The following is a 13,556-nucleotide window of genomic DNA, read 5'->3' on the forward strand; positions in this document are numbered from 1 at the left end:
ATTGAAAGTGTGATCAATGTGTTAAGAATTGAGAATTTATGATCATAAGTAAATGTAATAACAAATCTTGGTAATTTGCATTGTTCCTTGATATAACTGCTGAGCCTCAACTCTAGTCTATGGTAATTGCTTGCAAGACTGTACTGAGTGTGTAATACATGCCTAGAAGATTGGTATTATCTACACATGAGTGGTGAACTGTGGTTGGATACTAATGTGGTTCTGGATGAATTAATATATTGTTGGTTGGTTAAGAATAAGCAACTGTCCTGATTTGAGAAATATTATTCAAGTTAAAAGTTGACCTAAAAAGAACCCAGTATTAAAAGTAGCAACACTCCCTGGACTCAATAAAAAGGGGTTATTCTATTAATACTATTCAATTGGCAAACAAAGTTTGTTAGATTTCAGCTTGAAAATCTAACTAGCAAATTCATAAACTGATCCCCCTTTCCTGCTTACAGAGGTAAGTAAATGGACAGTGGAACGATATTATTTACTTTTTTTAAAGATAAAGTTACTCACCTTGTGCAGTAACTGAGGTTCTTTGAGATGGTTGTCCCTGTGGGTGCTCCACTTTAGGTGTCTTGGTGCCCTGCGCTTCTAATCAAAGATTTGTAGTAGCAGTGCCTTGGTTGGCCACTCATGCGCGGCAGCTGTCTCGCGCCGCTCCGAGTGCCTACCTAGCGTGCACAGCCAACCGTCCCCCAGTTTCTTCTCTATCCCATAGGATCAGTGTGAAACTCTGAAGTAGAGGGGAGGGGGGGATAGTGGAGCACCCACCGGGGCAACCATCTCGAAGAACCTCAGTTACTGCACAAGGTGAGTTACCTTCTCCTCTTCTTTGAGAAGAAGGTGACTGTTGAGCAGTGCCCCTCAGTAGAGGGGAGGGGCTTCAGAGTTAGTTTATGTATGGTGGATAGCACCGAGAGTCCAAACTGAGCATCTGCAGTTGATTGTTGTTCTAAAGCATAGTGTTTAGTAAAGGTATGGGCTGATGCCCAGGTAGCTGCTTTGCAAATGTCCAGTATTAAATGATGGGCACATTGTTGAGAAAGGCCACAGATGTCGACATTGCTCTGGTGGAGTTTGTGCATACTCCGGAGGGAGCTGTCAGATAGTGGTTTTGGTAACACAACTGGATACATGTCGATATAGATTTGAATAGTCTTTGTTTGGATATAGTTTGACCCTTTGATCATTCTGTTGTGGAGAAAAAGAGTCTGGATGATTTTCTAAATGTTTTTGTTCTTTCTATATAGAACGCTAGAGCTCTGTGGACATCTAACTTCTGAAGGGAGGCCTCCCTGCTGTCTGTGTGTGGTTTCGGGAAGAATACAGGTAAGTAAATGGGATGATTTAAATGGAACGTTGATGCAACCTTGGATATGAATTTAGGGTGTGGTCGCAGAATTACTTTGTCTTTGAGGAATGTGGTGTAAGGTGGGTGTGCCATTAGGGCACCTAGTTCTCCCACCCTTCTTGCTAATGTGATGGCTACTAGGAAGGCCACCTCCATAGATAAGTGTAACAATGAAAAGGTTGCAACTGGTTCAAACAGTTGCCCATGAGAGCATGGAGAACAAGGCTGAGGTCCCACATAGGGGTCAGGTCTCTTAGTGTGGGATAGGTGTTATCTATGCCTTTAAGGAAGCATTTAGTCAATGGATGAGCAAATATGGTGGATCCGTCCACCTTGGTGTGGAAGGAGGTGATGGCAGCCAAATGTACTCTGAGTGAGTTGGTGGATAACCCAGATTTTTTAAGTGCCAGTATATAATCGAGGATTACGGAGTAATGGGGCCAACTGTGGAATAATATGGTTGTCTTGGCACCAAGTACAGAATTGGTTCAGCTTATGCGTATACATCTTTCTTGTCATTAGTCTGTGGCTGTTCAGTAGTATGTCTTGTACTTCAGTAGAACATTCCCTCTCGAGCCCTTTCATCCATGGAGTAACCAGGCCTTGAGGTGGAGTATGGCAATGTTGGGGTGACAGATATGTCCCGCATCCTGTGTCAGCAGATGAGGCACTAGGGGAAGAGTTCGTGCTGGTTTCACTGCCATCTGTCTCAATTATGGAAATCATGTTTGTCTGGCCCATGTTGGTGCAATGAGAATGACCCTGGATTTGTCTTGCCTAATCTTGTGAAGGATGCAACTCAGCAATGGGATTGGAGGGAAGGCATACAATAGTGGAGCTTCCCATTTCAGAAGGAAGGTGTTGCCCCGGGAGTTGTGCCCCAATTCGGCCCGGGAGCAGTACTGTAGACACTTGGCATTGTGGGCAGTAACAAATAGGTCTATTGTGGGGAATCCCCATTGTCTGAATATGACTTTGAGGATTCCGGGAACCATCTTCCACTCATGAGTTTGGGAGAAGTCTCTGCTTAGTTGATCCATTGTTGCGTTCTGGTGTCTGAGCAAATAGGATGCCAGAATGTGTATGTTGTTGGTGATGCACCATTGCCAGAGCCGAACTGCTTCTGAACAGAGGGGATAAGATCGACCCCCCCTTGGCAGTTTATATAGTATATAGTTGCTAGATTGTCCGTGAGAATCTTGATGGTCTTGTTGCGTATTAGAGGAAGAAAGTGCTGGCAAGCATTTTGGACTGCCCTTAACTCCAGTAAGTTTATGTGGGGATTGGATTCTGCTAGTGACCAGTGACCCTGGATGGTATTGTCATGTAAGTGTGCCCCCCAACCCAGGAGGGAAGCCTCTGTGGTGATGGTCATAGATGGAGCTTTTTATAGGAAGGGGACACCTGAGCATGTCCACCACGTGAGCAAGTCCTTTACTCTGCGGGACATTGTGAGACGTCTGTTTGAGGGAGTGTCTGTGCAGAATATGGACTATGTGGAGCCAGGCCTGTAAACATCTCATGTGGAGCCTGGCATATTTTACAACAAATGTTGTAGTCTCCATGTGCCCCAAAAGTTTTAAGCACGTTCTGGTGGATGTTTGTCGGACGCCCCTCACTGTTGTAATTAGATTGGTTAAGGTGAGAAAGCGTTGTTGGGGTAATCTCGCTGTCACATTGAGACAGTCGAGATGTGCCCCTAAAAACTCTCACTGTTGTGTAGGTATCAGGGTGGACTTCTGAAGATTTATTTGTAAGCCCAGGGCCGTAAAAAGGGTTATTGTCATGTGAGTGGCGCTCGTTGCTGCCTGATGCGTTGGTGCCTTTAGAAGGCAGTCATCTAAATATGGAAAGATCATCACTCCCTGCCTGCAGAGGTGAGCAGCCACAATGGCGAGAACTTTGGAAAACACCCTTGGAGCGGTGGACAAGCCAAAAGAAAGCACTCTGTATTGGAAATGTTGTTTCCCTAGGGTGAAGTGCAGGAATCGTCTGTGCGCCGGGTGGATGGTAACATGAAAGTAAGTGTCTTGTAGGTTGAGGGCCAAGAGCCAATCTCCTTTCTCCAATGCCGGAATTATTGTGGATAGAGTCACCATTTTGAAACGTTGTGTTCTCACTAACTTGTTGAATTTCCATAAATCCAGGATGGGACTCCACCCTCCAGTTTTTTTTCTGAGTGAGAAAATAATGGGAATAAAACCCTCTCCCCCTGTGTTGAACTGGTACAGGTTCCATGGCACCTAATTGTAGGTGGTGGTTTATTTCCTGTTGTAACAGGTGCTCGTGAGAGGGGTCCCTGAGGAGGGACAGGGAAGGGGAATGGGTAGGTGGGATAGAAATAAAGGGGATGGAGTAACCCTGCTGGATAATTTCCAGAACCCATTTGTCTGTAGTGATGGTCTTCCAGACTGGGTAATATGGTGACAGACGGTCTCCAAATGGATTGGAGATAAGATGTAAATCCGGAATTAGGGAATGTGGGGTTCTCGTGTCCTCAACCAACGCTTCAAAATGTTTGCCTGGAAGTAGATGGTTTAGACGTGGACGGCTGATCTTGGGGCTGCCGGCATTGGTCATAGTGTCATTGGGGTTGAGTGTATGAGGCAGTGCGGAATCGTGGATTGTAAATTCTGCCCTGTTTCTGTTGATTTGGAGGGACATAAATTCCAAGTGTCTTCAAGGTTGCCTGAGAGTCCTTTAATGTGTGCAAGGACGCGTCGGTGTTGTCCACAAACAGTTTTTGGCCTCCAAAAGGTAAGTCTTCAACTGGGGCTTGAACTTCCCTTGGAAACCAGGACAGATGTAGCCAGGAAGTGCGATGCATGATGACGGACATAGCTATTGAACGTGCTGCCGTGTCTGCAGAATTGAGAGAAGCCTCAAGGGCCGTTCTGGCGATGACGGAACTCTCCGCAACGTTAGCCTTATATTGTTCTCGCTTGTCATCTGGAAGCTGTTCAATAAAAGTTGACGTTTGAGAGAACAGGTTGCATGTGTATTTTGCCATTTAGGCCGAGTAGTTGGCTATGCAGAATTGGAGGGTAGCTGATGAGTAGGCTTTTCACCTGAAAAGGTCTAACCTTTTCCAGTCCTTGTCATAAGGGATGGTTCTAAATTGATGCTGCTTTCCCCTTTGATTAACTGCTTCTATCATCAATGAGTTTGAGGTAGGGTGGGTGAATAAAAACTCAGTTCCTTTTGTAGGGACATAATACTTCTTGTCAGATCTTTTACAAGAAGGAGGGGCTGTGGCAGGTGTCTGACAGATTATTTTTGCCAAATCCATTATGGCTGCATTAATAGGCAATGCAATCTTCACTGATGGGGATACCTGTAGTATGAGTTTGTGCTAGGTCTCTGGTAGCTCTACTAGTGAGATGTCCAGGGATTCAGCTACTTGTTAAAAGAGGTCCTGGAAGGATTTGAAATCATCCCCCGAGGTGAGGGGGATGGAATTATTGCGTCGTCTGGCGATGAAGATGAAATGTGGGTGGGTGGAAGGGTATCACCCTCAGGCGCAACTTCAGGTTCCTCTACCTCCTCATCCAGCACTTCCGAAGGAGCTGGTGCAGGAGGTGACGGGGAGCAAGTTGTTCTGGATCTAAGTGCGTTGGGGTGCCTGAGGTTCTGGGCCCTATATAATGCCCCCGGGTCCCAGTATGCCCAGTTGGGTGGAAAGGCCATGGGAGGCGGTACCAATAGTGGAGGCTGCCAGCCTTATGCATCCATAGACATGCGGTGCTGAGAGTCTCCCAGTTTAGGTGAGGAATAGCAAGGGGTGTAGATCTCTGCCTCATCCTCTTCTTCCTCATCGCTGGAGAGAGGAGGAGCTGAGCCGACGGGAGTAGCAACCAGGCTTGGTCCCAGTCTCGCTGGGGTACCGTTGGTGCCGAATAGCAGAGTCCCAGGTGTTGAGGTAACAAGGAGGTCCACCAGTCTGATGAATTGCTGTAGCACCAGGAGGATCAACACCAAAGACAGCAGCATGCTCTGGCTGGGAATCAGGGTGAGAGCTGTGGGTCCCGCTGACTTGCTGCATTGTGTAGGGGCAGCAGGTGGCGCCACTGCGCTGCTCGGTGCCAAGGTTCTCTTTGGCTCCATCAGTGCCAAGCTGGAAGGCTTGGCTTTAGTGTGCAGAGTGCTATGAGAGCTAGCCTGCACCAGGTCTTTAGCCCCTCAGGAAGTCTCAGGACTGGATGTTCCCGGTGCCTCACGGTCCAGCGCTCTCAGTGCCTCGGTACCGGGGCAGATTTTGACTTTGAGATCACTTTTTTGGAGGCGAATCTCGCAGTGGCAAAGACTGAGACCGTTTATTTGCAGCCTTTTTAGGAGCAAAGTCTTTAGTAGTCATTTTGGAGGTAGAACCCCTGTCAGACACTGCCTCTGCCTCTGTTGGCCAGGAGACGTCCTGGACTCGGGGTCAGAGGCTGGTCTGAGGGATTTCTCCATCAGGAGTTTTAACTGGAGATCCCTTACCTTCCTCGTCCTAACGGTCAGTTTTTTGCAGTGGGGACACTTCTGAGCAATGTGTGTCTCCCCTAAGCACCGGACACACTGCGCGTGGCCATCAGAGACCGGCACAGAGAGTCTGCAGGTCAGGCAGTGTTTAAAGCCAGGAGAGCCTGGAATACCTGAGAGGATATTAGTTTTGAAGTAGAAATGGGAATAATCCCATTCTGTCCCTCTTCTTTTTTTCACGGGGAAGGGGGACAACTAGTTTTTTTTTTTAATAAGATAAATAAGAAATAGGAGAAATAAAGGAATAAGAAGCTATTAGCTGGGGGGGGACCCAAAATAATATCTAATAATAATAATAATATCTAATAATATCTAAAGTTATAAGGGGCGCTGCTGTCGCTCCAACTCAAGCCAAAGGCGGTACAGAAGGAACTGAGGGACGGTTGGCTGCGCATGCTAGGTAGCCACTTGGAGCAGCATAAAACGGCTGCCACGCATGTGCGGCCAACCGGACCACTATTACTACAAATCGCTGATTACAAACACAGGGCACCAAGACACTTAACTTGGAGCACCCACAGGGACACTCTGTGACGTTGCACCCTATAATGCTTTATGGAAATATGCTTATGAATGTAAATATGACATGACTGGAATATGTTTTATGCTACATATGCCATGTAACATATCTCAAAGGTTATGATCTACTGAATACATTCATCCTATTTGTATGCATGTATCATTTTTGTATTCAAAGTTATGAATATTGGCTATGTACTTGTTTAATTTTAAATAGCCTCAGTGAAGCAGTTGGTCAGCTTCCTGAGAAAAGACTATTCTCAGTAAGTGCCCAATCAAGAAACACTTAAGCCAACAATGAACTTGGAGATGCCAATCCACATCTGAGCTTTCCCAGGAATGTGGCTTGGCTGGTAAGGAACTCAGTCATGCATGGACATGTGACTCCAAAACTCCATTTTGTAGCTGGATTCTACACAGGGGGAGGGAGGGTGTCCACCCACAAGAGAAAGTCTATTTAAACTCCTGGGAGACCCCTCCATTTGGTCTTCAGCTGGCTCAAGAGACAGCCTCTCCACCCCCAAAGGATACTTGAAAGAAACTAGAACAAAGGACAGTAACCACAGGGGGTGTGATTGATTGCTGGACCCAGACTAGAAGGAGACTAGTCTGTAAAAGAAAGCTTACTGGAACACCTCTGAGGGTGAGGTTTTGTCTGTATTCAGTTTTCTTACTGTATTAGGCATAGACTTGCGTGTTCTATTTTATTTTGCTTGGTAATTCACTTTGTTCTGTCTGTTACTACTTGGAACCACTTAAATCCTACTTTCTGTATTTAATAAAATCACTTTTTACTTATTATTTAACCCAGAGTATGCATTAATACCTGGAGGGAGGGCGCAAACAGCTGTGCATATCTCTCTATCAGTGTTATAGAGGGCGAACAATTTATGAGTTTACCCTGTATAAGCTTTATACAGGGTAAAACAGATTTATTTGGGGTTTGGACCCCATTGGGAGTTGGGCATCTCAGTGTTAAAGACAGGAACACTTCTTAAGCTGCTTTCAGTTAAGCCTGCAGTTTGTGGGACGCGGTTCTGTGTTTGTAGCCGGCAAGCATATCTGGCACAACCAGGCAGGGTTCTGGTGTCCCAAGCTGGCAGGGAAGGCAGGGGCAGAAGTAGTCTCAGCACATCAGTTGGCGGTTCCCAAGGGGTTTTCTGTGATCCAACCTGTTACACACTCCTCGAATAAGAATGTCTAATTATCTCTAAATGCATTATTTAATCTCACTATTTCTGGCACACTCTCTAGTCAGACAATACTGCAAAATTTGCCTCTTGCCAGTTAACTTTTTTACTCCCTTCTCCTAGCCCCCATCTGAAATCATAATTCAGACCTCATCACAGAACAAGTGTGACATACTTGCTCTAAGGTTCTAACTTCCCTTCTAAAATTACCTAATTAACAGCTTACAATATATCTGCAACTATAGTAATTATGTTAGTATTTACTGCAGTACGAAATTTTAATAAGAAACATGGCTGACTTGCAATGACAGTCAACTTATCAATGTTTTCATTCCTATGTCTTTTTGAAAGGTTGACTGCATGTAATGGTACTGTTTAAAAAGTAAATAATTAATAGGTTCTGTTACTTATCTACACTTTTTATCTTTTTTTCCCAAATTGCATTGTAAAAGGCTTCTGCTGACTTAAAAAAAATTCATAGCAGAATTATTCTCATGAATAATAATAATTCGGCAGATTTCCTCAAATCTATCAACAGCTCTAACAATACATCAAGAGAATACCAAATAATGTAGGGATGTAACAGAATTAGTAGAACTTAAAACCAGTGAATAGAGGGCTGATTCTACTCTCACTGAAGCAAACGGTAAAGCCCCTATTGAATTAATGGTGCAGGATGATACCCAGAATGTCCAATCCAATGTCTCTTAAAAGCAACATAAAGATTTCTTTGACTTTAATAGGCAATGGAGCAGGCTCATATTCAGCAAGACTAGTACAATAAAAGGCGATATAACCAGACTGTGATCCCCTTACTTCTAATAGTAAGCAGATACTCACAAGAGTACTCCCATTGATTTCAGTGGGATGACTCATACAAGAAACTGCTCACCGGTGGGAGTAAGGAGTTCACAATCTGGCACAAAGCCTTTATGGCTGAAAAGCGACAGAAAATAAAATTCACGGTTTCCTAAAATGTACTGTACCTAATGAGGCTTATTACACACACACAAAAAGACAGTTGCACTGCTTCAAACAAATTGTTGGATGTTTTCACAAATGTATCAACTGTGCTGAAACTTAATCCTCTTCCTTTGAGGTTATCCTTTCCTCTACAGGTGTACTATTGGATTCAGATCATGTTCTCTTTCATTAGAATCAAAAACCGACAGAATATTTAGAAAACCAACTTCAAAATAACAGAAGGAAAACAGAACACAAAAGAGAAGTATGGCTCATAGGCAATGAGTACCTCTATACTAATGGTAGAGTATTAAAAGTGAGAATCACATTTTCCTAATTCGTTTTCATATTTTAATTTTTTGAGATCTTACACATTTCCTGTATTTATTTTCAGAAGGCACAAAAGTAACACACATCTCTGTCTCTGTACATCCTACTGGATTTTTTTTTTTTAATTTCTACCATTTCAACATACATATCTTGATTCAGTGGGGTACATATCCTTTGCGACTGTCTCCAGACCTAAAATATGGCAATTTTTCATCACTCAAAATAAGAGAAAAAGAAATAGTATAATCCATATTTTGTAAACTAACAAACATTTTCGTTTTTCAACCCACTTCAGTAAGAAGTGGTAGCATGACATATGAATCTCTCCTACATCCAGCCACAAAATTCAAGCACTAACTGGATATTTGACCCTAATGTGGCTGTGAAAATCTTGAATGTCCTGAAATGCTACAATTCACCCTGAGTTTACACATTTCCTTTCCCCATCCCTCCAAACAAATTCTTAAGCTCATTATTGCTATTAACAATTTTAGCATCTGGCATTTAAACAGATACCAGTATTAGATCTACTATGTTAATCTGAAATCAGTAGGACATATTTATTTTACCTCCAAAAGAGATTCCTCAAGTTTAGCTAATTGTATCTTCTTGTCCTCTTCTTGTTGCAACAGTTTTGTCTTCTGTTCTTCCAAGTCTGGTTTTTCGTGCTGGATAGTTAAAGCTAAAAGCTAAGAGGAAAGCAACATATTCAACAAGAAGGAGAATACTAACCTCAGTAATACGTATGCATCAACTTTGGCCATGTATGTTAGCCAACATTTTTAACACATGCTTAAACACTAGACTCTTTAAGTCCAGTATCGTAGTCCTTGTGTATGTAAAATACAGTGATGATAAATAGAGTACATTATGAGAACAGGGGAAAGAATGGGCTTCAAAGGCTACATCTACACTCCAAGCTAGGGGTGTGATTCCCAGCTCATGTAGACTTACTCGTGCTAGCTCTCTGATTTAGCAAGCTAAAAATAATAGTGTAACTACTGAAGCACAGGGGCAGTGGCAAGGGCTAGCCAGATGAAGTACAAACCCACCAGAATCCCAAGGGTACATATTTGTGGTGGCTAGTCCATACCACTGCTGCTGCTCTTTGTGCTACTGCAACTGCATTACTATTTTTACTGTGCTAGCTCAGATGAGAGCTAGCACAGGTATGTTTATCTGAGCTAGGAAGCACGCACCTAGCTCATAACATAGACGTAACCAACAAGTAGATCCAATAAGAAATAATGGTAATTTCTTACCTGTTTATCTGGCTTCTTCCAGCAACTTAATGCTAACCTAAACAGTCCTCCTACCAATGCTGCTCAGTTGTTTTCCTGTTTTCAGCAGGCAAAGATGAGTTGTATGTCTGGTTAAGCTAGACATTTAGTGTTTTACCTTTTTCTCCAATGTCAAATTGTATGTTTGTTAGTTTTGAATAAACTAGCTTCCCAATGAGTAATGTTTTGAAATGATGAGGGTTTTTTATTTTCTAATTCCTCCTTTTTCCTAGTGGCCCTCTATTTGTCCCACTTTTCTCTAAATGTCATAGACCAAAGTCTCAGCAGCTCCCAGCAATTTGGTGGAAGACCTAACACATTCAGCCTTTAGGTTTCATTGATCTCTTCTTGACCACAAGGCAAAGTATTTTGAGACCAGCAGTACAGTTTGGCAAGGATAGAAGTCTGGAGAACTGTTTTGCTAAAATTTTAAAAGCACCATGAATGCTCTTACAAATGTAACTAATAATTTAGGGTTTAATCTGATTCAGGTGAAGTCAATGGAGAACTTCCACTTACTTCAGTAGGTGTAAAATAGATGAAAACTGTTACACCTGCCATCTATGATTTGATTGTAAGGTACATTTAAAAAAAAGAGTTACAGTTTTTATTTTAATTTAATTATTTTAATAATTATTTTATTGTTTAAATTTTTATGCTGCATTATACCCCCCTAGTCCTCACAACAAATTGGAGATTGCAGCTATATTCTGTCAATGGGGGCCTCTGCCAGGTCAGAAGTCAAGGTGTATCCAGAGATGAATGCAGCCCAATGTCTAGTAATTATTATTATTTTATTATAAGAAATGTTAAATGCATACCTGTCCTCTTAAACCACTTCTTGTAGTAGTAAAGTTAACTTCAGTAATAATGGAAGCTGCATCAGGTGGAATAAAGGGATTTGGGTTTCGCGTTGACAGAAATAGGCGGAATTCTTCATTATAGTCAATAATTTTGTCACCTATTTGTACAGCATATCGTGGTCCTATTAAAAATACATACATATTATCCTAAGTTTGATTAGAAAATTCCAGAATTGTCTGAAAATAAATACCCACCGTGTGAAAAAACTTCAGAACCAAATGTTAGGTTTAGTTTAAAAGAAATAGTCTTATAAAACTAACAAAACCATTTTCATAAATATTATAAAAAAAATTAAAAGATTTTTATGAGATTAACTTTCCCCTATATTGCTGGAAATAAAAATACAGCAGCATCGTAGAAGTGCATTAGAACCAGATACTAAAAAGACTCAGACCCGTCTGCTTTTGGGTGAATACCACATGGTCCTGGTGATTTATTATTGATTAATTAACAATTTGTACCAAAACCTCCTCTAATGACACCTCAATCTGGGACAGTTCCTCAGATTTGTCACCTAAAAAGAATGGCTCAAGTTTGGGAATTTCCCTCACATCCTCAGCTCTGAAGACCAATGCAAAGAATTCATTTAGTTTCTCCGCAATGGCCATACCGTCCTTTAGTGTTCCTTTAGCATCATGATCGTCCAGTGGCTCCACTGGTTGTTCAGCAGGCTTCCTGTTTCTGATGACTTAAAAAAATTCTTGCTATTTCTTTTTGAGTCTTTGGCTAGCTGTTCTTCAAATTCTTTTTTGGCCTTGGCTAGCTTCCTGAATATACTATGAAATGTATAACAGTTTTTCTTGCATTTTATCCCATCAGCTCACTGGACCTCATAGCCTGTGGATAACTATTTTCTCGCTCCATCCTCATTTTGATGTTTCTCTTTTTCTGTAGTTTTCTAAGAAAATTAAAGAGAAACTGCAATACTAACAATCTAAAAAGCTGATTTCCAGCTCTAAGTTAAGGCACTTCATTTTTGGACTCTGTAAGGGTCAGAGATCCCAAACAAAAGCATGTGCTTCAAAGTACGACTAGGAAGTCAACTTAAACTTTAGAATGATTCAATGTGTCTTGTTTTATCCTATTTGAGAGAACTTTAAATATGTTTAAATATTTCCAACACAGATCACACATTACATGAGTAGTGGAAGGTAAATATAAAAGAGCAAAATCCTAACCAACATTCATGTATCTATAAAGCAATAAGTTAAAAATTAGATTCTGTACTACGTACATTGATTTAATTCAGACATCTAAAACAGCTCTCCCTCAAACTGTCAGGCATTTACCTTGAGCAACAAGATCTTTTCTTAACAGTGGATAAAGAACTGGCTCTACTCCATCCATCTCCTGTAGAATAAGTGTTTTCCCAAATCTCACTGCCAGCTCAAGAGCAGTAATGAAGGTAGCATCCTGTGTAAATAAAAATTAATGCCTATTAAATTATTTAGTTCCTTAATATTAATATATTTCTTAGTCAATTGTGGAAACATTAAATATTGTGCAAAGAATATATCTCTTTAAGGATGCACATCCTAAGATTATTTTGTCAAAAAACTATTGTAGTTACCCATAACTGTTATACATTAAATATATTTGTCTCTGCATATTCACATTCTAGGAATAGCATGTCCTGCCAAGCAAGTCACTGAAGAATTTAAAGCAGTAAAACTGAAATGCAAGGGACATCAGATCAAGTGATCTGCAACCAAGAGCACAAAACACATCTTCACTTAACTATATTTTGGTACCTCTCTACTACCAGTGTCATGGAGTATATACCCCATGCAGGCCCAGCAACCAAGGGGTTAATTCAGGTACTACAGCCAGACAGGCTTAAGGTGACTGACTTGGAATCCAGTGGAGTGAGCAGGCCTGCCTTCCGCTACCGACCCCTGAGAGATTTAAGAACTGAAGGAGTTTCCAGACCCCCTAAGCACTAGGACCAGCTGACCCAACCAAGTATAAGGGGAAAACCCACATACCCCAGGGGGACTCAGGAAACAGGAACTGACTGACTGACCCACCAGACGGAGTGAACTCTGGGGCAATGCTCCATCTGGCCAAAAGCGGTTCTGTTGCATCAATACACCAGCTCACAACCAGGAAACATTATTAATAGTCGAAAGCAGAGAGGGGCTATGCCAATTTGCAGGCGCAGTGTATCTGGGAATAACTATTATGTAGTCTTCTTTTCTCCTTTGTGAAGTTGCATCTGTGGATCTCCACTGTAGCAGTCCAGCAGACATTGACACTGTTGAATAGTAGACATACTACCTATTCAAGAGAATAATCACTGCTCTCCCAAAATGAGCATCTGCTCATGTCTCAGAATAAGAATAATGGAAGAGTGACATGAACTTCACATGCCACCTTTCCAAATTTCATCTTTAGACATATTGTAAAGACAAACTGTAAAGCCTTTACTACTCTAGGAGAATGGACCCTGAGTCCTTCTTAGATAGTTTCTGCCCCAAAATAGCAAGGTCTTTGGTTCTCTCTCCAACACCACAAAGCGGCTTTCAA

The 13,556-nt window shown here is 42.0% G+C and overlaps 1 protein-coding gene across 1 annotated transcript in view; it reads right to left on the reverse strand.

Annotated features, from left to right (window-relative positions):
- Positions 1 to 13,556, reverse strand: part of DYNC2H1 (dynein cytoplasmic 2 heavy chain 1) — a 370,096-nt gene that overhangs the window by 199,938 nt on the left and 156,602 nt on the right. Inside the window, exons 65-67 of the mRNA XM_065405465.1 lie at positions 12,320 to 12,443; positions 10,988 to 11,151; positions 9,456 to 9,575 (exon numbers count right to left, since the gene is read on the reverse strand). Of these exons, the coding sequence (XP_065261537.1) occupies positions 9,456 to 9,575; positions 10,988 to 11,151; positions 12,320 to 12,443 (408 nt within the window). The remainder of the gene's footprint in view (positions 1 to 9,455; positions 9,576 to 10,987; positions 11,152 to 12,319; positions 12,444 to 13,556) is intronic.

This window comes from Emys orbicularis, chromosome 1 (genome assembly GCF_028017835.1).
Source record: "Emys orbicularis isolate rEmyOrb1 chromosome 1, rEmyOrb1.hap1, whole genome shotgun sequence".
Classification (NCBI taxonomy): domain Eukaryota; kingdom Metazoa; phylum Chordata; order Testudines; family Emydidae; genus Emys; species Emys orbicularis.